The sequence below is a fragment of the Phodopus roborovskii genome, unplaced genomic scaffold, assembly GCF_943737965.1.
Source record: "Phodopus roborovskii unplaced genomic scaffold, PHOROB, whole genome shotgun sequence".
NCBI classification, from domain to species: Eukaryota; Metazoa; Chordata; class Mammalia; order Rodentia; family Cricetidae; genus Phodopus; species Phodopus roborovskii.
Genome location: NW_026126517.1, coordinates 50,794,304 through 50,811,308, shown reverse-complemented (window position 1 = coordinate 50,811,308; position 17,005 = coordinate 50,794,304). Strand labels below are relative to the sequence as shown.

At 49.2% G+C, this 17,005-nt stretch overlaps 1 protein-coding gene across 2 annotated transcripts in view; it reads right to left on the bottom strand.

Annotated features, from left to right (window-relative positions):
• The window catches only part of Myo5c (myosin VC), a 69,828-nt gene extending 53,346 nt beyond the window's left edge, over window positions 1-16,482 (bottom strand). For both annotated transcript variants that reach the window (XR_007835317.1, XM_051197956.1), the window contains exons 1-5: window positions 16,446-16,482; window positions 9,368-9,478; window positions 6,610-6,775; window positions 5,050-5,194; window positions 1,905-2,061 (exon numbers count right to left, since the gene is read on the bottom strand). Coding sequence is in view for 1 of the 2 variants with exons in the window: in XM_051197956.1 (XP_051053913.1) it covers window positions 1,905-2,061; window positions 5,050-5,194; window positions 6,610-6,775; window positions 9,368-9,478; window positions 16,446-16,472 (606 nt within the window). In the remaining variant the exon portion in view is untranslated. The remainder of the gene's footprint in view (window positions 1-1,904; window positions 2,062-5,049; window positions 5,195-6,609; window positions 6,776-9,367; window positions 9,479-16,445) is intronic.
• Between the last annotated feature and the right edge of the window lie 523 nt (window positions 16,483-17,005).

The window sequence follows — 17,005 nt, the reverse complement described above, 5'->3', positions numbered from 1 at the left end:
ATGCATAGGAAGGACTATGTCCTTCCACATCCACAAGATTCTTTTAAAAATTATTTTGTGTATGTGTGTGGGTACATGCACACACATGTATGGAAGTACCACGTGAGTCCCGGGGAATGAACTCAGGTCCTCAGGCTTGGCAGCAATGCCTTTAACCACTGAGCCATTTCACCAGTCCAAACTTGTGTGCATGGAAATCCTCACTCTTTGTTGTTATTGGTGGTTTAAGGAAGGGTGACTTGGGAGGACATGAGGGCAGAGCCCTACAGGATGGGATTTCATGCCAATATAAAAAAGACCCTTCAGCAAAGAGCTCCCCGCTCTCTTTTTCAGCCGTGTGAAGCCGTGAACAGCGAGTCTTCACAGAGCTGTGCTGTGCTTGGTACCTGGTCTCGGTGCCTCTATCTACAGCAAAACTGTGAGAAATAAACCTCTGGTCTCTGTAAGGGCCCAGCCTATGGCACTCTGTTACAGCACCTGAATGGATTGAGAGTGGGTAGGCGCAAAGGAGGAGATAGTGTAAAGTATAAACTGTCTAGGCGGGGTTTATACAGGTTCAGTAGAAAGTTCACACCCTTTGTGTGTTCATCTCTAGCCTTATTCCTTCCCACACAGACTTCCTGGTCAGCCGCAGAAGCTGCCCTTCCCTACTTCCCAGGCTGATTTTCATTCTGCCTGAACGCCTTCCACCTAGAAGGAAACGTCCTCATCTTCTTCCTCCTCTCCCTCTTCTTCCTTTCTCTCTGTTTTTCTTAAAAACATGTTTTCATTCTGTCCAGGCTGGCCTCAAACTTAGCATCCTACTGCCCCAATCTTCCAAGTGCTAGGGTGACAGGCGGGTTGGAAGGTCTTTCTTTTGTACACACACTACACTTCTTGCCCAGATCATTATGGCTTCTGTTGACATATGTCACCTACGATGAGTCACAGGCTTGGTCAGCAAGAGTGAACCTAACTGGTGTGGTCCCTCCTTCATGGAGCTTATAGTCTGGTAGGAACAGACATCTTACATAGCTCTACAGTCATTCAGTAGGCAGGTCACATGACATTTCTTCTGGACTGCTTTCCCATTGCTCTCTTCGATGGGGAACTGCGTGTCCATGTGCCAGCCGGTGCCCTCTAGCTGTGCACACAAGGCTTGCTCGGTTCCCTCTCTGTCCTGTAGTTATTTCATTTAAAAACATGCTTCTGTTAGCAAGGGTCCTGATCTTAAAGACCAGGTCTTGCTTGTTTCTGTTACGTTGGATACTTCCCCACAATGGCTCAAACAAAGCAGGCAGTGGGGGTCCCTGAATGTCTGGATTTGGAAAAAGGGAGAGGACTCTGGGAATCACAGGGCCTGCTCTCCACAGTCCTCTTGTCATTTTTGCAAGGCATAAAGTGTGGGCCTTGGGGACCCTTCCCTGTGCAGTCTAGGTGTCCCTCCTCTCATGGGGCTGCCTGCTCATCCTGGGGTGCGCTGTGGTGGCTTTGCCCCACTGGAGAAAGGAGTAAGACTCTGCATGTAGCTGTAGCATATGCCTAGCTGTAAGCTGTCAGTACTCTACGACTGACTTAAGACTTCCAAAGCTCCAACGATTCCCTCACAAAGCTCCAGAGTGAATAACAACCGGCTTGTGAGAGTGGATGCCTGCTGACTGGGGACCTGTGAGCTCCGTGTGGGTGGGGATTGCCCCTGGGATGTCAGTGCACATTTGGGGTCTTCAAGTCTGATGACACAAAGTCCAGTGCCATAGGTAGAGAGCAGTCGCCACTCCAATCTTACCAGAGAACTAGTTATCCCTGCCCTTCCCACTCTCACCTCTTTGGTCTTCAAAGGCAGGAAGTTACATCAACAAGCATGGCTCATGCCAGTGCTACCTCCTCCCCGAGCCTCCAGCCCTCAGCAGTGATGCAGTGCCCACCTCAGTGATGGGATTGGATGCCAGGACTTTGTCCTCCACGTGGGTGTTGCTGCTGGATTTGCTGACAGTGGCAAAGTACCTCATGGCATAGCGTGCAGAAACTGTCTTCCCGGCTCCCGACTCCCCGCTCACGATTATGGACTGATTTTTATTGTTCCTAAAACCAACACATGAGAGATGCACTGAGATACGCTGAGAAACATTAACTTCCTCTGTTAAAACGGCAGTATAGTGCAAGGCCATTCTGGGCAACACAGCAAGATCTGTCTCTGAAAAAGAAAAAGAAATGATTAGGGGTACAGATGTGGCTCAGCTCGTACAGTGCTTGCCTAGCATGCATGAAGCCTGAGGTTTGACCATCAGCTCCCTATAGGCCAGGCATGGTGGTGTACTAAGGCAGCAGAAGCAGAAGGATTTCAAGTTCAAGGTCATCTGCAGCTACACAGGATGTTAGAGGCCAACCTGGGCTACACGAGACCTAGTCTCAAACAAGTAACAACAAAAACAAACCAAAGCAAAACAAAAGGCCCTGTCTATCTATTATCCATCCATCCATCCATCCGTCCATCCATCCATCCATCCTTCCTTCCTTCCATCCATCCATCCTATCTATCTATCAATCATCTAATTACCTACCTAATTTAGAAAAAGATGTGGAAAACTGGAAGATAGGGAACTGTCTCATGGGTTCAAATATTCTGTGATCACAGACAACACACATGGTCACCTGCTTCATCCCTTGTCCCTTTGTGTTGAGGTCCCCAATACCAAGGAAAAGTTTAGCAACCACTAGAAGGATGAGACTTCCATCAAAACCAAAGCTAGGATTGATGACCAAAGGTTTCAGAGCAAGATCAGCCAGGGTGTGAAGACAGGAAACCAGGTGTAGACTTCCCAGGAGCCTTCTCGAATTGTGTCACAGTGGCCATGTCCCTGCCTCAGGGAATAGATTGCATGCATGTATGAAGGTCTGGAACCCACACATCAAGCCTCTGTGCTTCCCAGATGACTGGAGTTTGGCCTCCCAGGAGTAAAGGTGGTTCTTAGTATCAAGCATGCTGCTCATACAAAGTATAAGCTTAGGACCAGACAGCCATATCCGTATGAACGAGAGAGAGGGAACTGCCAAAATTAGCCGGGCTCATACCAGCTTTCCAGGGGGCACTAAGGACAGCTCCCTCAAGCCCTGTTAGCCATGCCTGCACATCCTACTGACATTATTTTAAGAGCAATGATTCAAAATATATTTGGGGACATATGTGCTCTCTAAGCCTACACAGTTACATAATGTGGGTGCTTTAAAAATAATGCCTCCAGCTTTTCAAGCCACAGGACCGTGGGGGACTAATGCTGCCACGGTGTTAGCACTACTTATTCATGGGTAGACACTGGGTGGACACTTCACATATGCTCCCAGGTTTGCTTCACAAGAGGCATAATTATTAGTTTTACAGTTGTGTGAGACAGGAACTCAGGTGTCACATGAGTTGACCTGGGGCACATTGAGTACACATCCTATGGTGACACCAGAATCCCTGGTCCAGTCCTTTCATTTCAAAAGAGAGGAAAGACTCTAGAAAGGTACCAGACACGCAACTCTCAATGGTAGAAGGCTGTGGCTAGCACCAAGCCAGGGTACCAAGAGCCTGCTTTATCTTCAGTCCATGCATTCCAGTGACACAGGTTCAAGCTGGAACCCGGTGTGGCCCGGCAGTTTCATGGACCTCACACTGCTGATGACCAGACTGTAACCTCAGATGTTGGTCATCAGCCTGTACTTCAGGGGTTTCTTGGAGGCCTTTAGCAGCCAGAAAGTTCCAGAGGCAGGGTGTGCTATGGTTAGAAGGAACCGTGGTGCAGCAGACATCCATGCTTTCTTCACTCTTGGGAACAAGACCCTGTTGTTAGAGGCTGAGCTGCTCCCTGAGTGAAAGGGTATGCCAGTCTTATCTGGCTATGTGGATATGTCCCATGATCAGCGTTGCTCTGTGGGGCTCTGTCACCTGGAGAACAATCCCTCTCTTGATCCACGTGACTTAGAGTTTGGAGGAGATGGCCAGGTACTACTAGACTGGCCCTAAGGGTCTCACTCAAGGGACAGGGGCGTGGGATGTCACTCAGTCTCTGATGACTTGAAAGTGGTGACATTTAGCCTCAGATTGTCTGTCAGGCTTTCCTGTGGGAGAGGCATGCCTCATTTACGTCATGGCTTCCTTTGTCATAAGCCCAGAACAGAAATGAACCTGCTAGCCAGTCTGGGTCACAGCTGCTATAATTGGAATTATAAGGCCGACAGCAGAGCCCATACCTCAGTTTCTAATGCTAGATGGGGGTAATGCTATCTATCAGTACAATGGACTTCACAGGAGTGTGGCAAAACCCAAGGAGATCACTGTGTGTGAAATTCTTTTGCCCACTGTAAAGTGTTTGACGAAGTTAGGATGGTGTTTTTATTCTCTCCAGTATCCTAAAGGCAAAGACAAGGGGACCACAGGAAGGCAGTCACGGGAATGAAGACTATCTGGGCCCAAATCCCAGCTCTGTCTTTAGCCTACTCAGAGGTAGACAGCAAGCACTCTGGGGGTTAGATTACTGGTCAGGCATGGATCTCTTGGCTCTCTCAAAGGTATGAAGATGATTCTGGGAATGTGAACCTGGTATTTTTGTTACAGGAGGATTTATGTAACTGTGCAGTAGCAAAATCAGAAATCTCCAGGGCATGAAAAGCGAAGTGACAAAATCAGGCTAAAATCCAAAATCCAAACCTGTGTCTAGAACCTGTGCTTTTTTTTTTTTTTTTTTTTTTTTTTTGCCTCCTTAAATAGATAAAAGCCAAACCATAAACCATAAACATCTCAGAGCAGATTCAGTTGGTCCTCGTCCAGCCAAACACGCTGTAGGGAGACACAGAAGGAAAGCCTGACTTGTGACCACCAAGGAACAGAACCAGAAAGTCTCTAGACAGGCCAGCCATCCTGTAACTGTCACCTATTTACGGGCATCTATCCTGCAAAGCACCCAACCACCCGGCCTCACAGTCCCTATTAGTGAGGTGAACTCAAAATATGGTCCTTTCCCTATGAAAGCTGAGCAAGTGCAGGGAATTCTGGGAGAGCTGAGGGAGGTCATCCTGGAAGCAAACTACCTGGCCATCTGCTTGTAGGCCTCCTCTGCGACTGCAAAGATGTGTGGGTCCATGTCGCCCATGTTCTGTCCACTGTAGGCATGGATGATGGCATCCCCATAAATTGGCAGCTGTTTGTAAGGATTCATGGCCACCAAGATGATTCCTGAGGAAAGAGGTGAGGCACAGTCAGCAGACCCTCATGGGGTTATCCCATCTGCTCCTTGGAGGGAGAGCCTCTTTTTAATGTCTGGCTCTTGATGCTTCTGCAAACAGGCTATGAAACATGTTCAGGATGGTGGGGCTCTGGTTTTAGTGTCGTCCCCATCCACCATTGTGCCTGCAGAAGTCAGTGGGTTGGAAACTTAACCCCCTTCACATCTTAGTAGCACCTAGAGATGGTCTTCAGAGAATTGTTAACCAGATGAGGTGCTGAGGGCGGGGCCCCACAGTGGCCACCATGGAAGACACTCTGACGTCTGCACACCTGCTCTGTCTTGCATTGGGAGGCCCTCACCGGACAGTCCATAGGTGCTAGCAGCCATGCTCTTGGGCATCCCAGCCTCCAGAGCCATGAGCTGAACCTCTGCTCTCTGTAAGTTATCCAGTTTCAGACATTCTATCATACCAACAGAAAGCAGACGAAGACACCATCCCCCCCCCCCCCCAGACTCTTGCCAGAATGTCCCTTCTACCACTCCTAAAGCTTTTGCTTGACTTGGGTCAGGTCACTGAATGCTATGAGTCTTGGTTATCTGACAGTCACTGTAGTCATTTTTTTTTTCTCTTTACTCTTTGGGGGCCTGCCACGAAGCTCCCAAATAAATACACATTATTACTTATAAATGCCTGGCCTTAGCTCAGGTTATTTCTAGCCAGCTTTTCCTAACTTAAATTATCCTGTCTATTGTTTTGCTTCTGGGCTTTTATCTTTCTCTTCTCTATATACCTTTCTTTCCTTCTTATTCTGTGGCTGGGTGGCTAAGTGGTTGGCCCCTGGTGTCCCCCTCCCCTTCTCCTTTCCTCCCTCTTCTTTCTTCTCCTATTTATTCTCTCTGCCCTGCTTATCCCTCTCCTGCATAGCTATTATCCATTCAGCTCTTTATTAGACCAATCAGGTGTGGTGTTTTAGGCAGGCAAAGTAACACAGCTTTACAGAGTTAAACAAATGAAACATAAAAGAACACAACACATCTTTGCATCATTAAACAAATATTCCACAGCATAAAAGAGTGTAAACATGTCTTAAATTAATATTCCACAACAAGTCATCTTCATCTCTAGGCTGTTCTGATAGCCGGACAGGGTAACACATATGAAATGAACTACGTTTTTGCAGTTCCCAGTGTAAAAGCAAAAATAACAGCAATGTCCCAGGAAGTAATACATGTGTGGGATCTAGTGAGAAACCCAAACACAAGCCCATGGTGTTTGCTTTCCTCAGCCCATCTCCATTCCCATGAAAGACTCTCTCCACACAGATGCCTCTTTTTTACACACACTCTCAGTGCTTAGCATAAACAAGGCATGCAGCATGCTCGGGACACGAAGACAGCAGGCCTCCGGGTGCATACTCCTTACCACTGTAGGTATAGATGAGCTTGGACTCTGCAAAGCGGATTCTGAGGTTATGCAGCACTGCCGGCTCGTGGAGGTAGCTGAGGGCTGTGAGGTCATTCTCACCCACAAGGATGTCCGGGTTCCTAAGCGGAGGCAGTGACCCTGGGTCAACAGGGTAGTCCAGCTCCTATGAACAAAGATAGAACTAAACTCCTGGAAACAGAGGGCCTTTGATGTTTCCACTAAACAGTCTCCTGTCTCCTATCCAGTTCTTACAGAGGCATTTCTCACACTAAACCAACAACAAAAACCAAACCTAGACAACAACATCCGGCAAATTTTAAAGAGGTTGTTTGTTTGTGTGTGTGTGTGTGTGTGTGGTGGATGTTTTGCCTGCTTGTGTGTATATGAATGGCATTTATGCATAGTCTGCAGAAGCCACAAGAGGTTACCGGGTCCCCTGGAACTGGAGTTACAAATGGTTATGAGCCACCATGTAGGTACCTGGTCCTCTGGAAGAGCAACAGGTACTCGTGACTGCTGAGACATCTCACCAGCTTCTGCAATAATTTTTTTTTGAGACAAGGTCTCACTGTTGGTAGTACAAACTGACCTCAAACCCTCTATCCTCCTGCCTCAGCACTGTTGGAACTACAGGTGAGTGTCACCACACCTGTCTTAGAAATGTTAAGTAGAAGAGAAAGGAAATAGCCTTCCTAGGTGACTCTGGGTAGTGAAAAGCTGGGAGCCAGGGACCAAAGCACGGACTGTGTGTCTTTCAGGGGAACAAAGCACCGAGTACACCTTAGAGCACGTCCCCCCCCACACACACACTCCTGACTTCCCTCGTCTCTGAACGGGTCCTCAGAGCTGAAGAGGCCGTAATGAAGGGTGACAAGAAGCAATGAGCAGCCCCACTCTATGTCCACCATAGGGATCACGGGAATGTACTCCTGGAAAAATGCTGTTGCTGAGACAACCCAGGCTAAGGTGCCTCCTGGCTTTGAAGCTGCCAAGTGTCTCCTCAGTTGACATACTTGGGGATGAGAAGAGTCAGAAGGAGCCCTTGTATGGGGCAGTCTGTTCCAGGCCTATCCCTGTCATCCTCAACTGCGGGTGAATGACTTACCCAGTCTGGCCCTTCCTTCCTAGGAGTTAAACCTCAGATTCCCCAAAGCATCTGCTGTAGAGGAAGGTGATCCTCTGGATCATGGCATCCAGACTGCAAGAGACTGGAACCACACTAGGGAAGTTCAGGACACTGAACAAGAGTCCTTGGACCAGATCCCACTGACCCTCATCGAGGCAGATCTGCCCTGCCAGCACACTCCCTAATTCCATGCAGTTTCCATGCTTCAGTTTTTCTGTTTTATTGCAACAATCTCATTTCCAGTTCAGCCGGAGATGAGAGAGAGAGAGAGAGAGAGAGAGAGAGAGAGAGAGAGAGAGAGAGAGAGAGAGAGAGAGAGAGAGAGATCCATTTCTGGGGGAGAGGACAACAGGAGGTTGTCAAGTAGAGGCAGAGGTGACATTCTCCACACAAAGCAAGCTTTGTCCTCTGGTACAAGGAAGGGTTAAGGTAAGAGGCCCTGGCTGCTTGCCATTCTCTCTGCCTCCGGGCCAGGGGAACAGCCACCTGGAGCCTGCTAATAGCACAAGCAGCTGCTGCCCCAAGACTTCCCTCCCTGAGCCCACCACCTGCTTAATGTCCAGTCAGCTGCACGGTGCTTAGAAGCCTGTGCGGCACTTAGTACGAGCTACAGGGAGCTACGGAGAGTGAGATGGCTTGCAGGGCAGCGCCCTGGCTGTGCTCTTAGGTCTTTTGTGCACGCAAGGACGGTCCCGGGCCTTCAGGACCTGCCATGGCACCGTCATCAGTCTTTTCCTGTACTTGGGAAGTAAGGGGTATAGATTTAGCAAGTGGTATGCTTGACCCCAAGAATTACCCTTCCATCTCTGCAACTTCTAAGACCTCAGGAAATGTCTGGTACCCAGGACCAGATGCCTGGAAGTAGCATGTATTTTGTAAATTCCAGCACTGAATGTTGATAAGCAGTTCCCAGACTCCCACACCCGTCCAGTGCAGCACACATGGTTGGTCCAGCTTTGCATCTAACACTTGAGTCTAAAATCACAAAGTCAACCTTGGCTATATACCCAGAGAGGGTGACTTCTTCAAGCCTAGACAGAAGTCTTCGTCGAAAGGCTGTGGGGTGACCTCTGGCCATAAGGCCACACAGCACATTGCACTGGAGCCTGGGCTGAAGTCTGAGCTGCCTTCTTCCTCACCGTTGCTGGTTCTGTCTCTGTGTCTCCGCACACCCTCCCAACCCTCCTATGGTCTGCACACCCTAGATTGACTTTCTAGCTCTCCAGGCTCCTTCTGTGCCTCCTACCTTTCGCCAGGATCTAGCTCCCTCTTGCCATCTGGATTGTGCGTTGGGATCAAACTCCTTCCCTCCAAGTTCCTCACCTGCCCACTCTCTACTGAGACCCATGAACCGAAATAACTGGTGTTGTTTCAGTAAACACACTGAGTGCTTGGAACACAGCAGGGGCACGTGTCTGGTGGCTAACACAGAACCCCTTATAGATGGGCTGCTGGTGTGGGGTAGCAGGAGGGCACACACACATCAGGGATCCTCAGCTCTAGCTGGCCTTCCTGGATAAGGGGCTGGTGTCTCTTATGCTCCTTTGCTTGCTCTGTCCCTCAGGACCTTCTGTCCCTGTGTCACAGCTGTATACGCCATTCTGTGCTATGAGCAGCAGGGATCCTCACCATTCCATCCTCTAGCAGGAGTCGGAGGACTCGGTCACCAACTCTGTAGTCCTTTGCAATTTCAGCTGACTTCCAAACTTCTTCAGGATCAGGGATCCAAACCCTGTTGTACTGACCACAGGAGAAGACAGGGTTAATCTCAACATCTGAGAACCCCAAACACAAATCATTAGATCCCCATACCGAGCAAGCTTTCCTTCTGTCAACTGGGTCGTTTCCCACGTTAAGAAGACATTCAGGGCTAGGGGATATTCATGGGTAAGATGTTTGCCATGTTAGCACAAGGACCTAGTCAATCCCTAGAACCCAGGTAAGAAGCCAGACAAGGTGTTAGTAACTGCAGTGGATCCCTGAGGTAGGAGCACCAGCCTCTCTAGCCAATCAGTGAGCTCTGGACCCTCCCAGTATGAGCCTGTCTTAATAAACAAAGTGATGGCTCCAGAGAAATGACAGGTAGACCTCTGGCCTCTATATGTACACAAACACACACACACACACACACACACACACCCAACAGTGAAATGAATGTAATGAGAGAGAGAGAATATGAGAATGAAGGACTACCCCAGAAGCAATCAGGCAATGATCCAGACCTGTACAGAACCTGAATGGAGCCTTGTGCACATACAGACACACCTCTTAGTTATACCCACACCCACCACATACATCTTTGTCACCATGACCACACACTTCCTACGTCAGATCAGCTATATAATGCTTTTTTTTGTAACCTGAGAAATCACAAATATATATAAACATACATGCATACATACATATACATATTCCCAACATATCAAGAATTGGCCCTGGAATAGTTTGTTGTAAGCTGTCTGTCAAGTTTAGAGTTCCAGACAGTTTATTTCAGATGTTGTGTGAAGCAGGAGGAAGTTGAGGTGTTCATATGGGAGCCCAGCTGGAGGATGAGGTCCCTTTAGTTTAAACGTCCAGAGGAACTGGGGCTCTGGGGCTACTGTGTGATCTCTGAGCTGTCCAATTCTTTCATTTTACTGATGTTCCAACTCAAACCCAGTCATCCCAAGAGCACACCAGAAAGAATCTTAAAGGACCAACATGCCAGCACGGCCCATGACTCCTGCTTGGAACTGGTGAATTAAGTAAGTGTGGCCCCCGAGGATGACAAGCTATCAGTCTGACCGTCCTGAGCTCTCCTAGGGACTTCTGAACTCATTACAGGACAGGTATCACAGTGACAGGCAGTGTTAAAATGCACAAGGCTGCTCTCCTCCGCTGCACCTCGGTATCCCAGTTAATCATACCTGCTGGCCCTAGTGTCCCTGTCAACACAACGTCTGAGACCTAGACTCCTGCTAAGCAAACACTACAGTTTACTCAGTTCCAGGGACCATCTACTGCCCCTCCTTCAGCACATTCCTCTACCCACAAGGCAACTCTGTAAACCATAGTGAGAGTGAACTGAAGCATTTAGATAAATACACACAAGCTGTACAAACAGAGTGACTGGCTCTCACATGACTACTGTGAGCCTCTGGCCCACGAGAGAGAAGCCTCCATCCTGGAATGATTAGCCGAGTTTGCTGCAGAGCCAAGAGGCAAAAGGCTTCCTCTGGACCTCTGCTGGGTCTCCTCACCAAGGGGTCTAGAGAATGAAGCAAAGCTAGGAACCGAAAGGCCAACGAAGCAATATGGGCTCAAGAATATGCCAGGCTCTCCCATGTCACATGCACAGGTGAGCTGTGGCCCACCTGTCTGCGGGGTCTTCTGGCATTTACCATGCACATGGTCTGATGGCTGACTTGGAATGTGCAGTGACAGGTGCCTTCTCCTGCACTTCCTGGATCGGAATCTCTCCATGCTCAGGGCACCAGAGCCAGACAGGTGACATCATGTCTCCTTCTGCTTCCTCCTTGCTTTCCTTGTAGGCCCCTCCCTGGAATCTCTATCCCTTCCATGTGACTACCCACAGAGCAGACAATGGTGGGTGAATCTAACTTTCTCTAAACGAGAAAAGGGATGATGTTAGAAAGGTTAAGCTGTCCCTGGAGAGTTCCAGGTACTTCTTCAACTGCCCCAGCACCTGCATCTTTGAGACCATAGCCACGACCTTTTTGTTTTGTTTGAGACAGGGTTTCTCTGTGTCACTCTGGCTGTCCTGGAACCCACTATGTAGATCAGGCTGCCTGGAACTCAAAGAGATTCACCCGCCTCTGCTTCCTGAGTGCTATAATTAAAGGTGTGTGCTACCACGTCTGGCTTCACAGCCAAGATCATATAATGGATCTTTAAATTGCACTTCCATCACCTGCAGACAGTAGACACCAACATCCTTGGCAACTCACATAGTTTAAGAGGTGACACTGCTTGTCCTCAGCACTCTTGTTCTTCAGTTGGAACCCAGAACTGTGGGTCCTCTGCCTCTCCCTGCCCAGTACTACCCCCTAGGTGCTGTGAGGCTAAGTTTTTGAGCAGCCCATCACTCATCAGCCATGGACATCTTCGGGCCCCTACCGTCTGCTATGTACACTCAGACACCCTCACCCACATCAGCATCCATAGTACACCACAGCACAAGAAAAACTAAAAGTCGTCCTAAAGATTTTGACAGTCACTTTGCTAGCCAATTCCTCTACTCTGTCTGCAGTCACAACAAACCACCAGTACTTTCTAGAACATTCCAAATCTTTCCTGACTCTCTGTCAGTCTCACTGTTCCTCCCTTCCCTAACCTTACTCATCCATACCTATGAGCAGGCAAACATTCAGAGTCCCTAGTTGAGGCATCTTCCTTGGTCCCAACAGGCTTGACTGAACTCTCTTAAAAACTCCCACCTCATAGCCAGCATCTGCGGAGTGTTATGAGCCTCATCTTTATGCCTGGGACCCTAAACAGCATGTGGTCTATTCCACCAATGACTGTTCAAGAAAACAAATGCCCAGAAATTCTACTGTACCAAAAAAGAATGAAAGTCAAATTTTGTCTTGTTAACCCTTTCTCATTTTAAACTTTTGAACTATTCATATATCGGACAATAGTGGGTGAATCTGACTGAATGAGAAAAAGGAAGGCTGTTAGAAAGGTCAAATGGGAACATCACTAGCATGAACATTGACCGTGTGTGAGATAGGGACCTGGGCTGTGAGTCTTCAGGGTTCTTCTCCTGACCTTGCTCCTTGGGTTTCAGGTGACCTTTGAAGATTTCCTCATGTGTCTACAGCCACACAGTCCTAGTGTTCCCAATCTCTCCTGTGAGTCCTTCACATGCAATTAAGACAAGTCCACAAGTAAACGACTGTACCTTTCTGGGGAGAGTATATCCACCTCTGCTCAAAAACAGAAGCATATGGGAGGTTGGATCCCACAGCCCCTCAGGCTCCTGGCTGAGCAGCTGCTATAAGGCAACCTCACCATGAAGATGAACGTGGACACACTCATGTTTACCAGAGGAGGGGCTGGCTCTTGGTCCGGTTACCACCTTTCTCAGGAAAGGAAAAGCCCTTGGGTTATTCTCATTTCTCTACATGCAATCGCACCTTCCCACCCTGGACCTCAGCTGTCCCCATTCCTCACTGTAGTGCACGCAGTGGCTGCCTTTCTCACTTCTGTACACGGTGCTCATCTCATGGCCCTTCCCCTCAGCCATGTCAGAATCCCTTTCTTCCTACAGATCCGCTGAAAGAACACCGTGATCCTATGGGAGTGACATCTGAGGACCTTCCTCAAGGCCACTCCCCTTGATGTCCCTAAAGGCAGCAGAACTGACCTCCCAGTCTTTAGTGGTTTGCTTTCAAGATTACTTGTGTTGGTCACTGCAGCATGTACGGGTTTGGAATTCAGCACTGCTTTGTGGTTCCCTGTCCTTCCTCATGTGGATGGTGTCTTGTGACTAGCTTTTCTCTCTTGCTGGATATTGGGGTTAGTTCCTTTAATTATTGTAAAGAACCATGTGACAGATTAGCAGGTATGGGCAGGTAGCTAGAAAACATGGATTTCCCTGGAGTCCTCTGTATGGGAAAAAGCTCAGGTTCCTTAAAGATGGTAAAGGTGGCACCCGGGTCAGAGCATTGGGAGGCATTAAGAACCTGACTCTGTCAGGTCTGTGTGACTAAGGAAACATCCTTGACTTGAGCTCTGTATAGAATGGGGTGTGAAGGTTTTAGCACTTAGATTGTTTTTCTTCAGGTTATTTCAGATTGAGAGAAGGTTCTGAGGATGATATCTGGTACATAGAAACATTCAGCTTTATCAGGCCAGATAAAAATAACCATCCTGTCCACAGCTGTCACTGTAAACAGAAACCCCCATTCCTGCATGTGCACACAGAGCAAGTGTTTAGAACATGCTCACCACACCCTGCTCACCGCACCCAGGTCTTTACAGGCTAATCGTCAGCAGAGGGGGATACATAGTTGTCCATGTTAATTAACATGGACAGGGTGATGGTTGGAGTCTGCTCAGGTTGAAGCCGAATGGTGTGCTGAGCCAGTGGTGAACACACAGACTGAGCTGGGAAGGATGGACAAAATGCCTGGCAGGACCTGAGCCAGCTAGGAGAGAGTGGAAGGGGCTGGGGAGAGGATGCAGAGGCAGGTCCTTACAGCAGGATTGGGACCTGAAAGTGGCAAGAGCCTCAAGAAATTTTAAGTAGGGATTGGTCAGACCAGTTTTCCTCAAAGGGATCACAGGTAATGCTTAGAACATTTCTAAGGCGGGCTGCTGTGGCGAGAGGGGGTTACTTTTCACTTCCTGCACCATAACCTCTGTCACGAGCCTCCCTCCCTCTGGGAGCCTCTCCTCCTACTGCCCTGCCCTAGGGCCTCCTCCTCTGAGATGGCTCTTCTTGGATTGGCCACTGGTTGCTTCTCTCTTGGCCTGTAGGTGTTCCTCTGACCTGGCCTGGGCCCTTTCGCAGTGGGGTGCTCCTGCTTGGTGTCAGTGACCACACCTGGGCCCAGGACACCCCAGCCCCTGACTGAGCCCACTCTCTCTAGACATTCAGACTGTGCACCCACCACTCATTTTCCCTGGGGTCCTCTCACTACTTCAATAACCCCCGCTGGTTTAAAAAAAAGAAAAAAAAAAAAGTGCTTCCTGAACTCTCGGAAACACTTCCTTCTCCTAATGGCGCTCATGCCTCCAGTACACACCCTGTTCTCAATCACACTGATGCCTGCGTCCATGTCATCCTTGGTGTGTCCCTGGTCCGCCTCCACCCTCCATGTCCAGGACTGAAGATCTATCCAGATCCCTGAACTGCTGGGACTCTGATGAGGCAGCTAGCTCATCTAGTCTCCTAAACCACCACCTGATCCCCTATTCATTCCTATTCAAAGCCCCCCACCTTTGTTGAAGAGTCGGTCTGCCTCTGCTCATATTCACTAGGCCTCAGCAAACATCTGCTTGACATTTGTCACTTCAGAGAAACAGAAAATACCTTGGCAGGCAAAACAACAACTCTGGAATAAAACAAAACGTTTTTCTCTGCTCGCCTAGCACAGCGATCTGTCTATGGAGAAATCCCAACCCCACCACACTCCAACCCCCTCCACTCCTACACCCCACAATGCACTCACTTATTTTTTTAAGAAAAAGCCTTGGTATTTTAGCCCTAGCTGCCTGGAACTCACTATGTATCCCAGGCTAACCTCAAACTCAAAGCAATCTTCCTGCCTCAGCCCTCTGAATGCTGGGATTACAGGCACTTGGAGATAGGGGTAAGTAGACCCCTGTGTATTTTTGCTTCAAGAAAAAATTGTTACTCAAAACAGGTCAATGTTCACTTATCTGTCCTCAACGACACCAGTAAGGTGGGGATTTGTTCAAGAATTTTCTTTTATTGTTAGTAACAGGAAGCCTTAGAAACACTGCTGGTTTCCTGGTGGCCCGTGCTGTCTCTGGTAAACTATTCTAGATGAGGGGTTTAGCTCTGCGGTGGAGTGCTTGCTCAGCAAGCACAAGACCTTGGGTGGGTTCAGTCCCCAGCTTGGAGCAGAGGTGGAGGGGGACACACGACAAAGCTGCAAAACTGTTAGGCAATGGTTTGAACGCATCAGAGGGATGTCCTCTTTGTTTGATGTGTGTTTGTAATTTATTAGTTAAAGTAGAAAAAATGCCCCCCACCTCCGAAAAGACAATCAAAAAGTGCCTTTTAAATCTAAGGTTAAAGATGGGTATGGTGGAGTATGTCTGCAAAATGAGCGCCGAGTAGCTGAGGCAGGTCCTTCCTTACAGTCTGAAGCTAGCCTGAGCTATATAGAGGGTGCCATTCCAGCCAGGGATACGAAAAGAATACCTGTCTTAAAAACAGAGTGGAGTATGGAGGCCACACCTTTAATCTCAGCACGCTGGAGGCAAAGGCAGGCAAAACTCTGTGAGTTTGAAGCCAACCTGATCTACATCGTGATTTCCAGGCTAGCTGGATTGACACAGTCTCAACAAACAAAACAAATAACTCCTGCTCCACCCCCACTCTCCGCCAAATTAAGCTAAGTTCGTGTGTTGGGGAAAATTTTTCAACAGAATCCATACTAGTCCCACCTGTCTTGATGGGAGTCTAAATTTTCCCTACAACAGTGCAGCAGGATCTGCTTTAAGGCTATTTTACTTTTACACATGCTTTCCTAGGTGAGGGTGAAGTCCTTAAGCCCTGAAGTTTCCCAGAGTGCTCTCAATGCTCAGGGTAAGGCCTGTCTGAGGTGCTGTCTGAGCTAAGCACCTTAGGTTGGCTAGTGTGAGCCTGACAGCACCCATGTGCTCAGACCAGGCAGCTCCGGGGGAGGCGGGGGGAGGGAAGAGTCCCCTGAAGAACTTCGCTGCACAGGGCACATTCTACAGAGCACCAATTTTGCCAGCCTCCTCCAGGCTCTGGAGGCCTGGAAGGTTACAGAAGCTGTGCTGGATCGAAGTTCCCGCCCAGTGCGGGACTCAGATTCCATCAGTGGCAGGAGGAAGGGTCCAGGTGGTCCAGCCACCCGACGTGGGGACAGCGGCCCTCCGTTGGGTGTGCCCACCCTCAAAGCACCCGGGCCCAGCTTGCAGCTACTACAGGCCTCCGCCCCTCCACGCGTCCGGACAGGCGCACTGGTGCGCCCCGCGCCCCTACCTGCGCGTAGAGCTCGGCCACCGCCATGGAACTCCACGCTGCTGCAGCTGGGGACCGTGTGCGCCCAGCCAGTCAGCGCTGGGCCATCTTGCCAAGTTTTCTAAGTGCCACGGCTCCCTTCCCCGAGGGCTCGGGCGCCGGGAGTGGGGCGGTGGGGGCGGGAGTGGGGAGGACGGCATTGGGATTGGTGCTCGCGGCCAGGCCCGCGCTGCCATTGGCCTGGCCCGGGTAACAGGTGAAATCTCCAGGGGTCCCGCCCAAGTTTCTGCTCCTTACTGTAGCGGGCAGAGCACAGAAATGCCTACACCGAAAACCCCAAAGAAACAGTGAGTTAACAGAACTTCTAAACCGAGGAAGGGGTCGGATTAAGGAAGAAAGGAAGGGGGAGGGAGGGAGGAAGATAGGGAGGGAACGAGGGAGGAAGAAAAAAGGAGAGAGAGAGAGAGAGAGAGAGAGAGAGAGAGAGAGAGAGAGAGAGAGAGAGAGAGGGAAAGATCGTTGTCCTACCTGCATTTCATATGTAATAGAAAATAAGATACAAGATCAAGGAAAAATTCACC